The 19,509-nt window shown below is 37.7% G+C and overlaps 1 protein-coding gene across 1 annotated transcript in view; it reads left to right on the top strand.

Moving 5' to 3' along the window:
- Positions 1-19,509, top strand: part of ZFYVE16 (zinc finger FYVE-type containing 16) — an 81,277-nt gene that overhangs the window by 46,150 nt on the left and 15,618 nt on the right. The window contains exons 11-14 of the mRNA XM_053587619.1: positions 14,113-14,195; positions 14,965-15,069; positions 15,617-15,764; positions 18,550-18,630. Coding sequence (XP_053443594.1) covers positions 14,113-14,195; positions 14,965-15,069; positions 15,617-15,764; positions 18,550-18,630 — 417 coding nt within the window. The remainder of the gene's footprint in view (positions 1-14,112; positions 14,196-14,964; positions 15,070-15,616; positions 15,765-18,549; positions 18,631-19,509) is intronic.

Genomic DNA, 19,509 nt, shown 5'->3' with positions numbered 1-19,509 from the left:
TTGTTTTGGGTAGGATGGATATTTTAACAATGTTGATTCTTCCCAGCCTTGAGCATGGTATGTTTTTCCATTTGTTAACATTTTCAGCTATTTCTTTTCTTAAAGTTTCATAGTTCTCTTTATAGAGATCTTTCATGTCCTTTGTTAGATAAACTCCCAAATATTTCATCTTCTTTGTCACTACTGTGAATGGAATAGAATCCTTAACTATGTTTTCAGCTTGACTATTGTATATATAAAGGCTACCGATTTATGAATGTTGATTTTGTAACCTGAAACGCTGCTGTATTCCTTGATCACTTCTAAGAGTTTTGTAGTAGAATCCCTGGTGTTTTCCAGATATATAATCAAATCATTTGCGAAGAGCGAAAGTTTGATCTCTTCTGACCCTATGTGGATACCCTTGATCGCCTTTTCTTCCCTAATTGCAGTGGCTAAAACTTCCATTACAATGTTAAAGAGCAGTGGAGACAATGGGCAGCCTTGTCTGGTTCCTGATTTGAGTGGAGATGATTTCAATTTAACTCCATTCAATACGATATTGAAAGTGTGGGTTTGCTGTAGATGGCCTCTATCAGTTTAAGAAATGTCCCTTCTATACCAATTTTCTTAAGTGTTCTGATCATGAAGGGATGCTGGATATTATCAAAAGCTTTTTCTGCATCAATTGAGAGAATCATATAGTCTTTGTTTTTTAATTTGTTTATGTGCTGAATTATACTCATAGATTTACGTATATTGAACCAGCCTTGAGACCCTGTGTTGTGTGACCAGGGACGTGAACGAACAGCAGCTTTGTCGTGGGTGTAAACTCGCTCCTTTAATTATTAAGTCAAGAAACAGACTACACACAGTTAGATGAGATGAAATGGCATGTAGCGAAAAATCTTTATTCCAAGTTTTGGTTTTATACTCTTCCAGTCACATACACACTTTATCTATTATCTATTAGTTTCATCATCATCCTATCTTCTTTTTTACATATCTGAAATTTAACTTGAAATATTTTGTTACCATATCAATGCAATCACCTGTGTAGTAAATCTCTTCTTCTAAACAGTGACTAATTTCTGAGCAGGTCACAAAGACGAAAGTAGCCACAGGGGAATTGAATATCTTCAAGCATTCACTCAGTTTACTCAGTATGAAGTAATGACTGTGTCCTTCCTTCAGGGCAGAGCACCTATAGACCTCCGACAATATGTTGTTAACGTATGTCAACCCTCTGGCCCGTATCTCTGAGGAAGGGCGGCATGCCCTTAGATCTCAGGCTTCATGGGGTATACAGCTTCAGAGAAAAGGCCTAAGGAATTTACAACTCAAAAAAAGCCTAACCCTGCAAGTAACCCAGGGGTTCCAGGTCTCTTAAGCCTCTGGAAGAAAAGCAAGTCATTTTAAACTCACACTGAATTTAGTTTGTGTGCTTGATGTAGGATATGTTTATTTCTAAATATTATCCTACATTTCCCCCTTTTGTTTTTTGACGAATATTTTTCATATCTGTTATCATTAAAGCAAACACCTGTGCATAATGTTTATTTTTGCTTGGAGCATGCTTTATTATTTTACAAATTAAATATAAAATGAATCCAATAATTAAAAATAATGCTAATGATCCTATGGAACTCCCTATAAGTCCTTGTATTTTTGGAATAGGATTCATTTGTTCAATTCCATCAGCTATGCCTTTTAATATCTGATCTCCATCTATTTTTTGTAATTTGTTTTCAAAAGCAGAATGTATCTCATGTTGTAAATTTATAATTTCCTTAGTTAAATTATCATGGTTTAACAAATGCTCTGGCCCGTTAACATTCTCCCAAGGAAATTTACTCTCATTATGTTTAACAGGGGTTATACAAAAAGTAGTTACATTTCAATCACATTTCAACTTCATTTGTTTCTTTAAGCTAACTAACTCATCCTCCAGCATAACAGCAGCTTAGTCAGTAATTTCATTATATAATTTCTTAGTCAGTAATTTCATTATATAATTCAGTGTCAATTTGTTTTTGAGCAGTTCATAATTGTTCAGAGTCTTTATGCCAATCAGCCACAAAATTATGTGTTTTAATTCCTTGGGTTAAAGCCACCCCAGAGACAGCAGCAGAAACTGTCACAGCAATAATTCCTAAAATAACAGCAAATAGAAGTTCAATAAATCTCTTCATTCTTCTCAAAACTTGATCAGCTAGAAGTTGGAGGATTGTCAGGGCAGGAGATTCTTGCCACGGTCTGGTCAAATTCACTAGCATCGACACACCTGTCCTGGCTCTCAACAAATACAGCTGTTCCTTTTGAGGATTAAAACTTAAAGAACTATTAATACAAGTAAACAGTTGACACACAGGACAAAATAATTCTCCTGTTTTTTTATTCCACTTTATGTTGCCCTTAAGCCACACAAAGAGTAATTGAACACAAGCTTGAATGTATCTTTCATCATGGAGAATAAATTCCATAAGTATGAGGTGTGGTGGTTTGATGATAAAACAATCCACCAGTCCAACCCTTCATAAGTTGTAGGGCTGCTGCTACTTTCCACAAATGATTTTGTTTAGGAAAGCCATAAATTCCAGGTGTGGGGGGGTGCAAACCCAACATCTGTCCAACTCATAGGTGTTGTCATATTAATATTAATTTTATTTTTATTTATAGGATAGGTAAACTCATCTCTTGGCAACTCAATGTTAATAGGTCTTTTATTACTGTCAAGTAAAGTTGCCTTTGGACTCCAGTCCATTATAGGACCTTTAGAAGTATTAGTTAAGGAAAAAGTTTGAGGGTGGTGCCTGTGGCTCAGTGAGTAGGGCGCCGGCCACATATGCCGAGGGTGGCGGGTTCAAACCCAGCCCCGGCCAAACTGCAACAAAAAATAGCCGAGCGCTGTGGTGGGTGCCTGTAGTCCCAGATACTAGGGAGGCTGAGGCAAGAGAATTGCGGAAGCCCAAGAGCTGGAGGTTGCTGTGAGCCGTGTGATGCCACGGCACTCTACCGAGGGCGGCACAGTGAAACTCTGTCTCTACAAAAAAAAAAGGAAAAATGAGAATAAGTATCCATAGTATGATGTATATATTTTGTCTTACTAAATTCTGGAAATTGAGTTACATCCATTTGCCATAGTTGATTAGATTTCAATCCTCTAGGATTAACTCCCTTGGGTAAAGGAGGTGCTACTAAAGGTTGTTAAGTGGGGCAAGATCAGACTATGGCTCAGAGTGCCAAGTGATGCCATGTCTCTGTTTTAATGATTTTGCATTAGAATGATGAATATTATGTTCTTGTTGGGCAGTAAGTACTGACCCTATTAATCGATCTACCATATGACTACCTTCTGATAAAGGTCTGGGTAATTCTGTATGGGTTCTAATATGTGTAATATAAATACCTTTTACTCGGGCTCTTACTAACTTTTGTAGTTTGTGAAATAACAAATTTAATTCTGAATTATTTTTAGTTAAAGTAACAGTCTCAATGTTTTCTACTACGATTGTACAAAAGATTGAGTCTTTAATAATATTTATCTCTCGATCTGGATAATCACTTAGTAGCTTTACTATAGCAAATAATTCAGCTTTCTGAACAGATTGATAAGGAGACTGTTCGACCTTTTGTATTTTTTCTCCTATATATCCTGTAATTCCTTTCTTGTTAGCATCGGTATAAAAAGTGAGAGCATTATCTAAAGGATGTTCTTTAATAATTTTTGGTAATATCTAAGTAGTTCTTTTAAGAAATTGAATTCTTTTATCTTTAGTATAATGGTTATCTATAATTCCTAGGTAATCTGAAAGAGCAATTTGCCATTCAATGTTGAAGATAAATAAATTATTAATTTGAGAATTAGTAAGAGGCACAAATATTTTTTCTGGGTCTTTACCAATTAATTGTCTAAATCTTTGACGTCCTTTTAAAATTATTGCAGCTATTTTATATATATATGTTTTCATTTTCTTAACTGTTTTGTTAGGTAGAAAACATCATTCTATAAAATTATTTTTTTGTGTTAACAGTCCAGTAGGAGAATGATTGGAAGGAAACACATATAAATAAAAATGACCGATTTCATTAATTCTATTTGAGATTGCTGGATGTGTTGTTCTATCCACTGTAATTCTTTTTCTGCCTCAGCAGTTAATACTCTAGGGCTTTTTAAATCAGCTGGTCCTTCTAAAGTTGCAAACAAATTTTTTAGAGTATATGTGGGAATTCCTAAACTAGGTCTAATTCAATTTATATTTCCTAATAATTTTTGAAAATCATTCAGAGTTTTTAAAGTATCTCTTTTAATAGTTACCTTTTGTGGAATTATTTTTTGCCTAGTTATTTTATATCCTAAATACTCCCATGGATTTGTATACTGTATTTTGTCTTCAGAAATGACAAGTCCAAACTGCTGGCAATTTTTCTTTACAGCTTCAAACATCTGTTGTAACTTTTCCTTATCAGGGTGTGCTATTAAGATACCATCCATATAATGTAAGCACATACCCTCCGGGAAAAGTGTCCTTACTTTCTCTAAAGGCTGATTTACAAAAAGTTGACATAAGGTGGGGCTATTCAACATGCCTTGAGGAAGAACCTTCAAATGGAAGGTTTTTCTGAGTTCAAGGCAGGAATAGTAAAAGCAAATCTTTCAGCATCTTCGGGATGAAGAGGAATGGTAAAGAAACAGTCTTTTAAATCGATTATGATAATAGAGTAAGTTTTAGGAATTAGAGATGGGTTAGGTATTCCAGATTGTGAGTTTCCCATCGGAGAAATAATTGCATTGATTCTTCTTAAATCAGTCATTATTTTCCATTTTCCAGATTTCTTTTTTACTAGAAATACTGGGCTATTCCATTTACTGGTACTGGGCATAATATGGCCTACTTTTAACTGGTCTTGAACTATATTATGAAGCACTTCTGATTTTTCATAAGGGAGCGGCCACTGTTCAACCCATATCGGTTTATCTGTTAACAATTTTAAGGGCAGGGCGAAGCGCTGAACAGGAGCCGCTATATAAAACCCTCATGAAGAGCAGGCAAGTCTAGTCCAGTTTTGTCATTTCCCATTCTTACAATTTCAGGTTTTAAAGTAGGAGTGGGGTCAATGGGATTATAACCCATATTCATCATTGTAGTCTTGGCTGGTTTGGAAATAGTTGGAAAAGTAATCATAGCTCCCCACTGTTGTAAAAGATCTCTGCCCCATATAGATAATGCAATAGGAGCCACATAAGGGCGTAGTTGAGCTTTCTGACCCTCAGGGCCAAAGCAGTTTAAAATATTTGTACTTTGTTCAATATCAGTTAAAGTTCCCATACCAACAGATGTAGCCTCGATTTTCTTTTTTGGCCAGCCCTTAGGTCACATGTAAGAAGCAATTATTGAAACATCAGTTCCTGAATCTACTAGTCCAGTAATTGCCATTTTATCAGTAAAAGTTACTGTACACCGAGGTCTAGAGTCATTAAGGAAAGTATGCCAGAAAACCTGTTTTCCTGTGCTGCCAAAGCCACCTTCCCACTTCCTGCTTTACAGGAGCGGCCTATCCTTTATGATAAGGCAGTATTAAAATTTGTGCAATTCTTTGACCAGCTTTTAATTTTATATGCTGAGTAGAAGAAGCCATAGGCATAATTTCCCCTTGAAAATCCGAATCAATCACTCCAGGATGTATGTTTAAACCTTCCATTGTTAAACTGCTTCTACCTAAAATAAGTCCCACAGAGTTTGGTGGAATAGGGCCATATATTCCAGTCTGAAGTTTTCTAGGTTTTTGTCAGTTAAGATTTCTTCCTCAGATAGTATTGGTATATCTAAAGCTGCATTTCCTTGAGTTGCATGAAAGAGATCCTGGACATGCAATTTCACAGGCTCTATTTCAATTAGTTGTTCTGATTCGTCTGTGCATGTGTTATCCCATTGTCCACTGGAAATGGACTTTGATTGCTCATATTGTTGATTTCCAGGCCCTGAGCTGGGCCCGATATTTTGTTTTTTGATTCCTGAGCCGGAACAAATTCTACTCTGGGCGGCAGAAGTTTGCCGTTTTTATCCCTAATAGATCTACATTCATTAGTCTAATGTTTACCCTTTCCACAGTGGCAGCATAGGCCAGGTGCTTGCAGCTTGATATCCTGAATTACCACAGCTGAAGTACTCTCAATTTTAGCTTTGGGACATTCAGAACGCAGATGCCCTATTTTCCCACAATTAAAACATTTTGCCATCAGTGTAACCTGGCTTATTGTACCCTCAATGAATCCCAACAATAAAAAAAAAAACACAAAAAACATTTTGCTTTCTTTTTAGTCCCATTAAGTGCCTCCTCCAAGGTGGCAGCATTAAGCTTTGCCTGAAATGCTCCAGAACCAATATCCCTACAAGTGCGGAGATATTGTTCAATGGAAACATTGTCCTGATTCTTGACAGGGGTCAGGGCCAACTTACAATCTGAATTGGCATTCTCAAATGCTAATTGTAATAAAAACATCTGTTTGGCCTGTTCTCCAGGAACAGACCTTTCAATTGCTATCTGAAGTCTAGCTACAAATTCAGAATATGGTTCATTGTTTGTTTGCATGATTTTTGTAAAAAATTGTTTAACCCCATCCTTTTCCTCTAGTCTTTGCCAAGCTCTAATATAAACATCCTTAACCTGCATTAATAAATCTTGTGTTAATTGCAGCTGTTGGTGAATGTCAGCCACAGGGCCAGTACCCATTAAAGAGTTAACTGGAGTTCCCTGAGCTCGGTTTTACAAAGTTGCCTCTTCCAGTCACCAAACCTTGAATTGTAAAAATTGACCAGGGCTCAAGGTAGTACAAGCTAAAGTTTTCCAGTCAGCAGGAATAAAAATATGATTTGTGCAATATGAGTTTAAAGTGCCAATTACAAGGGGTGAGGTGGGTCCATAGGCGTAAATAGCATCTTTTATTGTTCTTAAAAATTTTACTTCTATAGGAGCATGCTGAGCAGCTCCTGATTGACCATTGTCTCTAATTTCCCTGAAGACAGGATGTGCTTGTATAACAGCCTATTTATTATTACTCAATTCTGAAATTTGAACTGAGTTTTTGTTAGATATAGCCAATTCAGAAATATCTAAGGGAAAGTGATACTGTGCTGTGAAGCGAGTATTTGGAGGATTAGGCCACACAGGATTCCTGGTGGAGCATTATGATGTAAAGGGCCTTCCCTCGAGACTATAGGACCTGCTGGTGCAGAAGGAGTTAGAGACTTGTAAGGTGGAAGCACATTTTTATAAGAACCTGCTTTAGAGCTTGCTCTAGAGGAGAGTATTTCAGCTCCCTTCTTTTCTAAGAAGGCAATTCTTTGATTCATTGTTTGAAAATTTTCAGCCATAACCTTTTTAAGGTGTTCAAACTCAGACTCTTTTTGAGCTGATCCATCAGCCATTTCCACTAATTCCGGACAGCTCTCTGCATCACTTTCAAGACTAATTAAGTCACCCACATATTTCTTTTGAGGCTTATTAGATTGGGATTCAGAATGGGTACCTGGCAAATCATACTCATGTTCAGAATTTCTGAGAATTTCCGCAATCTGCTCTGGCTGGTTTAACTTATCCAGCTCAGGCAAAGAAGGCGGGGGTGGCAACTCGTCAGAGCCAATGTCCTCAGTCTCAGAATCTTGCTCTGAACACGTTTGAAACGGTTCCAATGCAATTTGAACCAGTCTAAAGGTTGCCCAGATTTCCCTGCTTATAAAATTGCCTTTTTGGTGGGCACGACACAAAGCCTGACTCACTTTCTTCCAGACTTTTAAATTAAGCTGGACTTTCCGGTCAGGTGTAAACCAGTGGCAATGCTTAACAACCACACGGAAAAGTTCCCTCAGGTTACTGGTTTTTACCGGAATTTTAGTGGTAGAAATCAGAGTTTTTAAAATGGCAATATACTGGTCCTCCAAAGAGGAAGAGAGCTGAAGACTCATATTATTTCCTCCCATGTTTCTTGTTATGCTGGAGACGTCCCACGTACTCTGTGTGGCAATTGCACCGTCCCAGTTACAGGGTTCTCAAGTTTACCTCAAACGGCTTCAGCGAAGATCTCTCCGAGGTGTCCTGGTGGAGGCGGCCGTCCTCCAGCCTGACATTCAGAAAGTCTTTCTGCTCCTTCACGATCCCCTGATCCTGCCGACTACGCCAGTATGTTGCGTGACCAGAGACGTGAATGAACAGCAGCTTTGTCATGGGTGTAAACTCGCTCCTATAATTTATTAAGTCAAGAAACAGATTACACGCACTTAGATGAGATGAAATGGCATGTAGCAAAAATCTTTATTCCAAGTTTTGGTTTTATACTCTTCCAGTCACATACACACTTAATCTATTATCTATTAGTTTCATCATCATCCTATCTTCTTTTTTACATATCTGAAATTTAACTTGAAATATTTTGTTACCATATCAATGCAGTCACCTGTGTAGTAAATCTCTTCTTCTAAACAATGACTAATTTCTGAGCAGGTCACAAAGACGAAAGTAGCCACAGGGGAATTGAATATCTTCAAGCATTCACTCAGTTTACTCAGTATGAAGTAATGACTGTGTCCTTCCTTCAGGGCAGAGCACCTATAGACCTCCGACAATATGTTGTTAACGTATGTCAACCCTCTGGCCCGTATCTCTGAGGAAGGGCGGCATGCCCTTGGATCTCAGGCTTCACGGGGTGTACAGCTTCAGAGAAAAGGCCTAAGGAATTTACAACTCAACAAAAGCCTAACCCTGCAAGTAACCCAGGGGGGTCCAGGTCTCTTAAGCCTCTGGAAGAAAAGCAAGTCATTTTAAACTCACACTGAGTTTACTTTGTGTGCTTGATGTAGGATATGTTTATATCTAAATATTATCCTACGCCCTGAGATAAAACCGATGTGGTCATGATGTATAATTTGTTTGATGTGTTGCTGGATTCTGTTTGTTAGGATCTTGTTGAATATTTTTGCATCTATATTCATTAGTGATATTGGTCTATAATTTTCTTTTCTTGTTGGGTCATTTCCTGGTTTGGGGATCAGGGTGATGTTTGCTTCATAGAACGTGTTGGGTAGTCTTCCTTCTTTTTCTACCTTTTGGAACAGGTTGAGTAATATAGGTACTAGTTCCTCTTTAAAGGTTTAGTAGAATTCTCACATGAAGCCATCTGGTCCTGGGCTTTTCTTTTTAGGGAGATTTTGTATGGTTGATGCTATTTCAGAACTTGATATAGGCCTTTTCAACATTTCCACTTGATTCTGGCTAAGTCTTGGAAGGTGACGCTTCCAAGTATTGGTCAATTTCCTTCAGATTTTCATATTTCTGAGAATAAAGTTTCTTGTAATATTCATTAAGAATTTTTTGAATTTCTGAGGAGTCTGTTATTTCGTTTTTGTCGTTTCTGATTGATTAGATTAGAGATTTTATTCTTTTTTTCCTGGTTAGGTTAGCCAAAGATTTATCTATTTTATTGACCTTTTCAAGAAACCAACTTTTTGATTTATTGATCTGTTGTATAATTCTTTTGTTTTCAATTTCATTTAATTCTGCTCTAATTTTGGTTATTACTTTTCTTCTACTGGGTTTGGGGTTGGAATGTTCTTCCTTTTCCAGTTGCCTGAGGTGTCCCATTAAGTTCTTAACTTCCTCTCTTTTTGTTCTCTTGAGGAAGGCTTGCAGTGCTATACATTTCCCTCTTAGGACTGTCTTTGCAGTATCCCAGAAGTTCTGATAATTCGTGTCTTCATTGTCATTTTGTTCCAAAAATTTGGCAATTTCCTTCTTAATCTCATCTCTGACCCAGCTATCATTCAGCATAAGGTTATTTAAATTCCATGTTCTTATATGAGTATACAGATTCCTGTTGTTCCTGAGTTCAAATTTATTCCATGGTGGTCCGAAGAGATGCAAGGAATAATTTCTATTATTAGAAAGGCCACTGAGGTTAGACTTGTGACCTAAGATGTGATCGATTTTGGAGTATGTTCCATGGGCTGATGAAAAGTATGTGTATTCAGTTTTGTTGGGATGAAATGTTCTGTAGATGTCTGCTAAATCCAGATGTTGGATGGTTAGGTTGAAATCTAAAATTTCTTTGCTCAGCTTCTTATTGGAGGATCTATCCAACACTGCCAAAGGAGTGTTGAAATCTCCGACTATTATGGAGCTGGAGGAAATCAAGTTGCTCATGTCTGTTAGAGTTTCTCTTATAAATTGAGGTGCATTCTGGTTGGGTGCATAGATACTAATAATTGAAATCTCATCATATGGAGTATCACCCTTAATAAATATGAAGTGACCATTCTTGTCCTTCCTTACTTTTGTTGGTTTAAAGCCTATTGTGTCTGCAAATAGAATTGCAACACCTGCTTTTTTCTGATTACCATTTGCCTGAAATGTGGACGACCATCCTTTCACCCTGAGTCTGTATTTATCTTTTAAGGTAAGATGTGACTCTTGTATGGACAAATATCTGGCCTGAGCTTTTGTATCCAGTCGGCTAACTTGTGCCTCTTTAGAGGACAGTTTAAGCCGTTTCCATTAATGGAGAATATCAATAAGTCTGGTAAAATTTTGGGTATCAAGTTTTTCAAAAGTCCAGTGGACAGTTTTAATCCTTTCGCCACTGTGGAAGTTGGAGTTTGATCAAAAGTTTCTGAGGGAGTTTACTTTTGTGGTAGAGGATTGGGTTGGTCATTATGGAGGATAGGTCTGAGAATATCCTGAAGAGCTGGTTTGGTTATGGCAAATTTCTGGAACATATGAATGTCATTAAAGTATTTAATTTCTCCATCATAGATGAAACTCAGTTTAGCTGGATACAGGATCCGGGTTGAAAGTTATTTTGCTTTAGGAGATTAAAAGTTGATGACCACCCTCTTCTGGCTTGAAAAGTTTCAGCAGAGAGATCTGCAGTCATTCTAATATTCTCCCCTTTGTAGGTAATGTATTTCTTACATCTGGCTGCTTTCAGAATTTTCTCCTTCATATTAACTTTTGTGAAGTTACTTATGATATGCCTGGGGGATGTGTTATTTGGATTGAGTCCTGCTGGGGTTCTGAAACTGTCTGCTATCCGAATTTCAGAATCTCTTGGCATGTCTGGAAAATTCTCTTTTATAATTTCATGGAGAGGGCCCTCTGTGCCTTGCGAGGCCACTTCATCACTTTCAGGGATTCAAATGAGGCGGATATTAGCCTTCTTCGAATTATCACAGAGTTGTTTGAGAGAATAATCCATTTTTGCTCTCCATTTCTCTTCCTCTTTGAGAGTTTGGGAGTGTTCAAAGGCTTTGTCTTCAATGTCAGAAATCCTTTCTTCTGCTTGCTCAACTCTGTTACTGAGGGATTCTACTGTATTTTTCAGATCTTCAAGGGCTGCAAATTCTTGCTTCAGTGTGTCAAAATCTTTGGTGGTTTTGTCTTTAAATTCGTTAAATTCTTGAGACAACTTTTGAATTTCTCCTCGAATTTCTAATTCCGACCTTTTAATTGCTCCTCGAATTTCTAATTCCAAATTTTCCTTCATTTTATTAATCTCGTTTGCAATCCAAATTCTGAATTCGATTTCTGACATCTCGGCCAGCTGTTTCTGAATAGGATCTTCAGTTACATCTGTCATATCTTTCCTTGGGGGGGTTGATGTATTCTGGTTATTCATGTTACCAGAGTTTTTCCGCTGATTCCGCCCCATGATTGTTTTACACCATTTGATTTTTCCCCTGGAGCTTTGTCGAGGACCCGTACAGTGGTATGGCCTGAGAAACTGGGGACCTGTTTGGTGTGGTGGGGCTAAATGGTTCTGTCTTGTTTTCAGCTGGTCTCTGTTCGACCCTAGTGAAACAGTTACTCTGTGTTGAAGTCTCAGCTGTGGAGAAATACCAGCAATTAAGTCACCCTGCCCCCACAGGCAACAATTGGAAAAGGAAAATCAAACCTTCCTACAACCACACACCAAGGGCACCACTTGAATAGTTCTTAGGTGATTGGCTCAATTCAAAAGGTCCAAATAAATTGTCTCAGTCAGCACCTGTCTCAGGTGGAAGAGTTTAAAAGGTCTCTGGCAACTGGATCACAGAGGTCTGGTGACAACTCAGATATGACTTGCTCCTGTGCTCTGTGAAGTCAGGAAGACCCACCCTGCAAATAGATTAGTCTGGGAAGGTTGATGCCTCCTTTCCCACCTTGCCCCTCTGTCACGCCCAGTCACTGATAGCCCCGCAGGGCTGTGATCCAGTTGCCTCCAGTGAACAGATACTCCAGGGTTTTGCACCTGCCCGAATCACAAGAAATCTATTTCTGCTCAGCCAGACTGCTGTGCTCTGCCTGTATCCAACAGGGGGAGGTGAGGCCTGAGAACCTAGGGCTTGATGGAGGCTTGGGGGTGTTCACTCAGTTCCAGCCCTGCCCCTGATTGATGTTACTGACAGAACAGAACAGAACAACTTTGCGGGAATTTGTTTCTGTCCCTGCTAAATTCCCCTGCAGAAGAGAAGCTGTTTTGAGTTCCCAGAGCCTGCGCCTCAGGCCCTGTCTTGGCTCCTGCAGGTTTGTATTCAGTTTGCTGTCAGTTCTAGTCTCCTGCCTTCCTTTGTCTATACGCTGACGATCCCTTGAGTGTTGGGTGTGTCTTAGGCTCAGTAAAGCAGTCCTCTCGGTCAGCCCCGCCCTGGGAATTTCCCAGCTCTGCGCATGCGTTTTCTAGTCCCCACGCTGCACCCAGTCCAGTACCGCCTCAGGCAAACCCTTTACTCACGGGGCCTTCGTTTCCGTCCCATATCTGTTCCGCAGTGGTTGCCATCTGGGAAGATGCCTGTCCTCCTCTGGTTGCCCAGGGAGACAGGGGGTCTGGCTTTGGAATATCCGGGAGTGAGCCCTATTGTTGCCAAAAAATGGCTGCTGCTCTGCGCCTTGGGGCACCACTGCTCTGGTGTGGTTCCCTCTCAGCCTATCGTCCTCTCCTCACTCCCATGCTGCAGAATCAGCACTGACCAGCAGCAGTTCAGGCTCTGTTCACACCTCTCGAGAAAACACCCAAGAATCTGGACTCCTGGGGGACAGGCCTCTAGACCTCAGAGTGATAGTGGAGGGGAGTGCTGGGACCTCAGAATTGTAGGTAGAGAATATATACAGTTTTATACAGTTTTACGCCTGGCAGGAGAACGCCGTAGTACCCTAGTAGGGGAGGTAGGTCCAGTTTGTAGAGGGTCTGTCCCATGGAGTGTAGTGGGAGGACCTTTGAACTTTGCTCGTTTGTTTGTGGGGCACTCTGAGCCGTTCTCATGGGGGAGGGGACTCCCATCTGCTTGGTGATGGATTTTGTATCTTTTGTTTGTATCCTTGGGGTCGCAGCTGGCCTCAGTGGGGTTGATGTGCGTTCTTCAACCTTCTCTCTTGGTGCAACTCTAATCTACCAGGTTACTTGCTAAATTTCTGTCCTTTAACTCTCCTCTGAAAGGAAGCCTCTGTGGAAAGCTGGCTTCAGTCAGCCATCTTCCCTTCCCTTTTTTTCATTGGTTTCTGTGACTCTCTATGCTCCTTTTGTCATGCTGAACCAAAAACTATAAAAGTTTACTATCATTTATAAGTTAACACAATTGAATATAATTATAAATGCCTTAAAAGTCTTTGTATTTCTCTTTAAATTGTCAGAATTTTACAGGAACCTAACCCGTGGTTATAGTTTCTCACCCCTCCTAATTTTGTGGAAACAACATGTATTAAGAAAAGATTAAATGCTCTGGAATCAGGCCAGCCTAATTTCAAATCTGTTTCACCAGTTATTAACTTAATTACTACGAGGAAATTTATTAATTTTTGTGTCTCAATGAGAAAGTTCTTCTTTTATGAAATAGGTATAGACACATTTACTCATTTAGGTGTTATTGTATTTAAATGAGATAATGTGTGTAAAGTTCTCTATTCAATATAGCATCTAGTAGATAACACAGTAAGTGTTAATGCCATCTCTCACTTTCTCCCAAGAACTGATTGGGTGGTATTTATGCATACTGTTTGTTTCTAAAATAAGAATTAAAGATATTAATAAAAAAGAATTAAAGATATTATATTCAAGAAATTTGGGGGTTTTGTTGATGGTAAACAGTTTCCCTTTCTTATATATAGCATATCCTGCTCCTGTAACAAGTATCAGAAGCCGAAAACCTCTTTATGGAGAAATAGGACACACTATTATGAACTTACTTGTTGTGAGTAATTGAACTATATTATTAAGTGTTTTTATACTGTTACTTTAAAAGTTTATTTAGCAATTTTTACCATTTATATTTTCTTATTTAATTTGGCAAGCCTGGTATATGAAAGTTCATTTACTGTAAATCCTAATTAGTTTAATACAAACAGCTCTGTTTTTGTTGAATTTCTCTTTTAGAACGTAGTATCTTCTCATTTAGTGTACCAGATTCTCATTGTCTCTTGATTAATTCTGCTGCAGTTCTTACATATTTAGGTAATGTGAGACTTCAACACAAACCTCTAAGGTTTTTGAAGCTTTAGTGAAAGTGTTAGTAAAGCCATCAGTCTTGTGATTTTGAGCAAATTATGGCCTTAGTTCCCTCATTTATAAGAAGGGTTGGCTCAGCAGCTATCCAAAGTTCTCTTCCACCTATAATTTTATCTGTTTATCTGTTACCATAGAAAAGTATTTCAGTGGACTCACTTTTATTCATGTCTGATTCAAAGACCTTTAGTGTCTTGAAAGATCTGTGACTAGGAAGTAAAAATACCCCCAAATACTACAAAATTCTTCCTGAGAATGATAATTCTTTATTATTGATGTGGAGTAACTAGAAAGATTAGTTATTTTTTTAAGTTGGTATTGGCCTTCTGGATAGCATTTTGATAGTTATATGTCAAAAGCCTTTAAATCCTGGATACTCTTAAAAAGGGATTTAATGTTTGGGGAAATGCTCATAGTTAGTAGTTTAAGGCTTATAGAAGTATGATTCTTTTATGTAGGATCTTCGAAATTACCAGTATACCTTGCATAATATAGATCAGCTATTGATTCACATGGAAATGGGTAAAAGCTGCATAAAAATACCACGGAAAAAATATACCGATGTAAGTATGATTGTTTTACTAAAATTCCAGTAACAGTTCTTGAACATTAGAGATCCTTAGAATTGTATCAAATTTTTTGTTTTGAATTAGGCTGTCTACTGTATTATGATAACAAATACTGCTTTTGAAATTGTAGCATTTGTTAACTAGTAATTGGTTTTATCTTATTTTTTAAATCTTTTTTCTTGCTATTTTATTTACTTAATTGAAATGTTTTTATTTTAGCCAGGCATTGTGGTGGGCGCCTATGGTTCCCACTACTCAGGAGTCTGAGGCAAGAGAATCGCCTAAGCCCAAGAGCTGGAGGTTGCTGTGAGTTGTGATGCCACGGCACTCTACTAAGGGTGACAAAGTGAGACTCTGTCTCTTTAAAAAAAAAAAAAGAAGAAGAAAGAAAGAGTTTTATTTTAGAACATTTGTTTCTGTAACATCCACAGGGAGTTGTCCAGACCAAAGCTTGATAGTTACAAAGCTGATCAAGAATGTGGCCCTTAGAATAGGCATCCTGTGTTAAAAGTGTTTCTAAACATGCCTTGTTGTTTTCCAGGTGATGAAAGTGATAAATTCTTCTAATGAGCATGTCATTAGTATTGGAGCTAGTTTTAGTACAGAAGCAGATTCTCATCTAGTCTGTGTACAGAATGATGGAGTTTATCACACACAGGCCAACAGTGCCACTGGCCATCCTAGAAAAGGTAAGCATCATGATTCCTACCAATAATTTATAAAACCACTTCCATTGATGAAATTCAAAAGGAAAACATAACTATATTTATTTGATGAATTAACAGTAATAAAATAGTATGCTTTAAAATTTCAGCTACACAAACAACAAAATAAAGAATTGCTTCTAGGGCAGCGCCTGTGGCTCAAGGAGTAGGGCGCCAGTCCCATATGCCGGAGGTGGCGGGTTCAAATCCAGCCCTGGCCAAAAAAACCACAAAAAAAAAAAAGAATTGCTTCTAATTTTTGTTTTTCTCTCCAGCTACATTAGGCTTAAAGACTCAAAGACTGTATTCTTTTTTATATATATTTTAGGTTTACTGTGCCCCATAGGCTAGGTGTCTTTCTTGGGTAATTTCCCTCCAGAATGAAATGCTTTTTCACATTTGCTCCAACTTGGTTGGAGAGCATAAGGTGGACAAGGACAAAGAATGATTTATAAAGTATAAGAGTCAGAGAATATAAAATGATAAAGATGGTGGAGTGAGCAGTATCTGTGAACAACATTACCCTCAGCTCTGGCGGAATGGCCTCAGTGACTACTGTGATTACCAACACTTGCAGTAGAGGGCATAACAAATTGAAAGTTAATAGAAGTAAATATTTGATAAAATTAATACACTATTATAAGATAACATATTTAGGCTGGGCACCCATAGTTCAGTGGTTAGGGTTCCAGCCACATGCACCAGGGCTGGTGGGTTCAAACCTGACCTGGGCCTGCTAAAAAAAAAACACAAATAGCTGGGCATTGTGGTAAGCACCTGTAGTCCCAGCTACTTGGGAGGCTGAAGCAAGAGAATCACTTAAGCCCAAGAGTTTGAGGTTGCTGTGAGCTACGACACTACGATACTACATACCGAGGGTGACAAAGTGAGACTCTGTCTCAAAACAAAAAAAAAACTTTTAAAATAGCCTGACATTTTAGCTGCCAATAAAATTTTTTTTCTCTGATTATAAAAGAAATGTATGGGGCGGCACCTGTGGCTCAGTGAGTAGGGTGCCGGCCCCATATGCCGAGGGTGACGGGTTCAAACCCAGCCCCGGCCAAACTGCAACAAAAAAATAGCCGGGCATTGTGGCGGGTGCCTGTAGTCCCAGCTGCTCGGGAGGCTGAGGCAAGAGAATCGTGTAAGCCCAAGAGTTAGAGGTTGCTGTGAGCCGTGTGACGCCACGGCACTCTACCCGAGGGCGGTACAGTGAGACTCTGTCTCTACAAAAAAAAAAATAAATAAATAAAAGAAAGAAATGTATGCACATTTGTAGCAAGTTTAGAAAATGTTTTAAAAAATACAAAAAGAGGCTCAGTGCCCATAGCTCAGGGGTTAGGGCGCCAGCCACATACACCAGGGCTGGTGGTTATAATATGGCCCAGGCCTGCTAAACAACATTGATAACTACAGCAAAAAATAGACAGGCATTGTGGCGGGCACCTGTAATCCCAGCTACTTGGGAGGCGGAGGCAAGAGAATAGCTTAAGCCCAAGAGTTTCAGGTTGCTGTGAGCCACAGCACTCTACCGAGGGCAACATAGTAAGACTCTGTCTCAAAAATAAAAATTGTCAACTATTGACAATTTATTATATTTTATTCTTTTAGTAACATAGATGTTAAATAGATGATGTTTTAGTAGATATTTATACTTTCATATTATGCTTTTTTTTAACATGTTGACTTTTTGTCATTAAAATTTAACATTTTAATATTTGTTGAAAAGGTATATAACTATCTGGGAAATTTTGAAAATATAAATATTTATAGTGACAAATCTCCTTTCCTCCCTTGACCATCCAGCCATCCTCTTACTTTCCCTACAGGAAACCAAACCAGTGTTATTAGTTCTTGTATATGTGCTTTTAGAGACAGTTTTGTTTTAATGTATATTCAGAGCTAATACATGTGTACACATATACACACACACATATATTATTTCTTCTACTTTAGGAGTCATAACATTTTTTCCATTTCATACCTTGCTTTGTTGTTGTTCTTAATATACCGTGGATATTATTCTATGCTGGTACATAAAGAATTTTTGCATTCCACATAACTTTCCATTTTATAGGTGATCATTGTTTAACTATTCTTTAGTTTTTACCAATACTCAGCTTTTTATAAAAATGCTACTGTGAATAATCTTGTCCACATGCAATTTTGTACACATGTGAACCTATCTATAAACTCCCAAAAGTAGAATCGGTGTGTCAAAGAAAACATTTATTTGTAATTTTAATAGATAATTGTCAAGTTAGTGCTCCATAGAGATACTTCTGAATTACGCAGTCAGCAGTAGTGAATGTCTAGTTTCCTGCACCCTCACTTACATAGGCACAAACATTATTTTTTTATTTTTTTTTATTTTATTATTTTATTTTTTTATTGTTGGGGATTCATTGAGGGTACAATAAGCCAGGTTACACTGATTGCAATTGTTAGGTAAAGTCCCTCTTGCAATCATGTCTTGCCCCCATAAAGTGTGACACACACCAAGGCCCCACCCACCTCCCTCCTTCCCTCTTTCTGGCATAAACATTTTAAATAGTGTAACAGTCCATCAATTATTAGATATAAACATTAAATGACCTTTATATAGTATTTTAATTTTGTTTGTTTTTTGTTAGCTTTCTAATGTAAGTTGTATGGGCATAACATTTACAGAGTACTTAAAATATGCATGCTTCACATTCTACATTTTATAAATGTATAACATAAAAATGAACAGGTTAAAACATAAATAACTGTTATATTTCTTTATCAGTGACCGGTGCAAGTTTTGTAGTATTCAATGGAGCCCTAAAAACATCTTCAGGATTTCTTGCTAAGTCCAGCATAGTTGAAGGTATGAGTTTCCTTTTTTAAGGTTTTATTTTTTATCTTTTTTTAAGGTTGTTTTAATATGGAATTGTTTTTCTATTACCTTAAAAAAAAAATCTTTGATATTTACAAAAGGATATATATAAGTTATAAAGCACAGTATGACAAGCTTAAGTGAAATCAATAACCCTGCCTGAGAACTAGAGCATGACCAATATTGGGTCCATTTATCCCTTCTTCCTCTACTCCCCAAGAGTGAAATACAGTGTTTATTATACTCTTGCTTAATTTTTTTTACTCTGTATGTACACATGCCTAAACAACCTATTTTTTAATTTGTATTTATTTGGGATATACATAAAAGTGATACTGTTCTTCATATAGTCATATGGGACTTCCTATTTTAACACAACATTCGTTTTTTAAAATTTATGCATGTTGTTGCCTGCAACTATAGCTTGTTCATTTTTAGTGCTATTAAATATTTTACTTTGTGAACATGTAACAGTATATTTATTTCCTGATGATTAACTTCTGGGTTTTCTTGTTTTTCACTGTTACAAATTGTGGTGCTAGTGGCATTTTCATTTGTGTGTGTGGACACAGGACACATGTCCAAGGGTACATGTGTATATCCAGGAGTGGAATTTCTGGGCAGATAGATAAGTAAATGTTCAGTTTTATAAGTTATTGCTAACTTTTTCCCAAAGTGGTTGTGCTGATTTATGTTACGATCAGAATATGTAAGATTTCCCATTGATCTACATATTCTCCAAATGTGATAGTATCAGACTACTTTTGTGTCAGTCTGGTAAACCATATCTCTGACTATGGTCATAATTAGTATAACACTAGTTATCTTATAGAATATCTTACTACATATTTATGGGACATATATGTTGCC

The sequence above is a fragment of the Nycticebus coucang genome, chromosome 1, assembly GCF_027406575.1.
Source record: "Nycticebus coucang isolate mNycCou1 chromosome 1, mNycCou1.pri, whole genome shotgun sequence".
Lineage (NCBI taxonomy): Eukaryota > Metazoa > Chordata > Mammalia > Primates > Lorisidae > Nycticebus > Nycticebus coucang.
The sequence above is the reverse complement of the archived record's forward strand: the minus strand, read 5'-3'. Positions and strand labels throughout refer to the sequence as shown.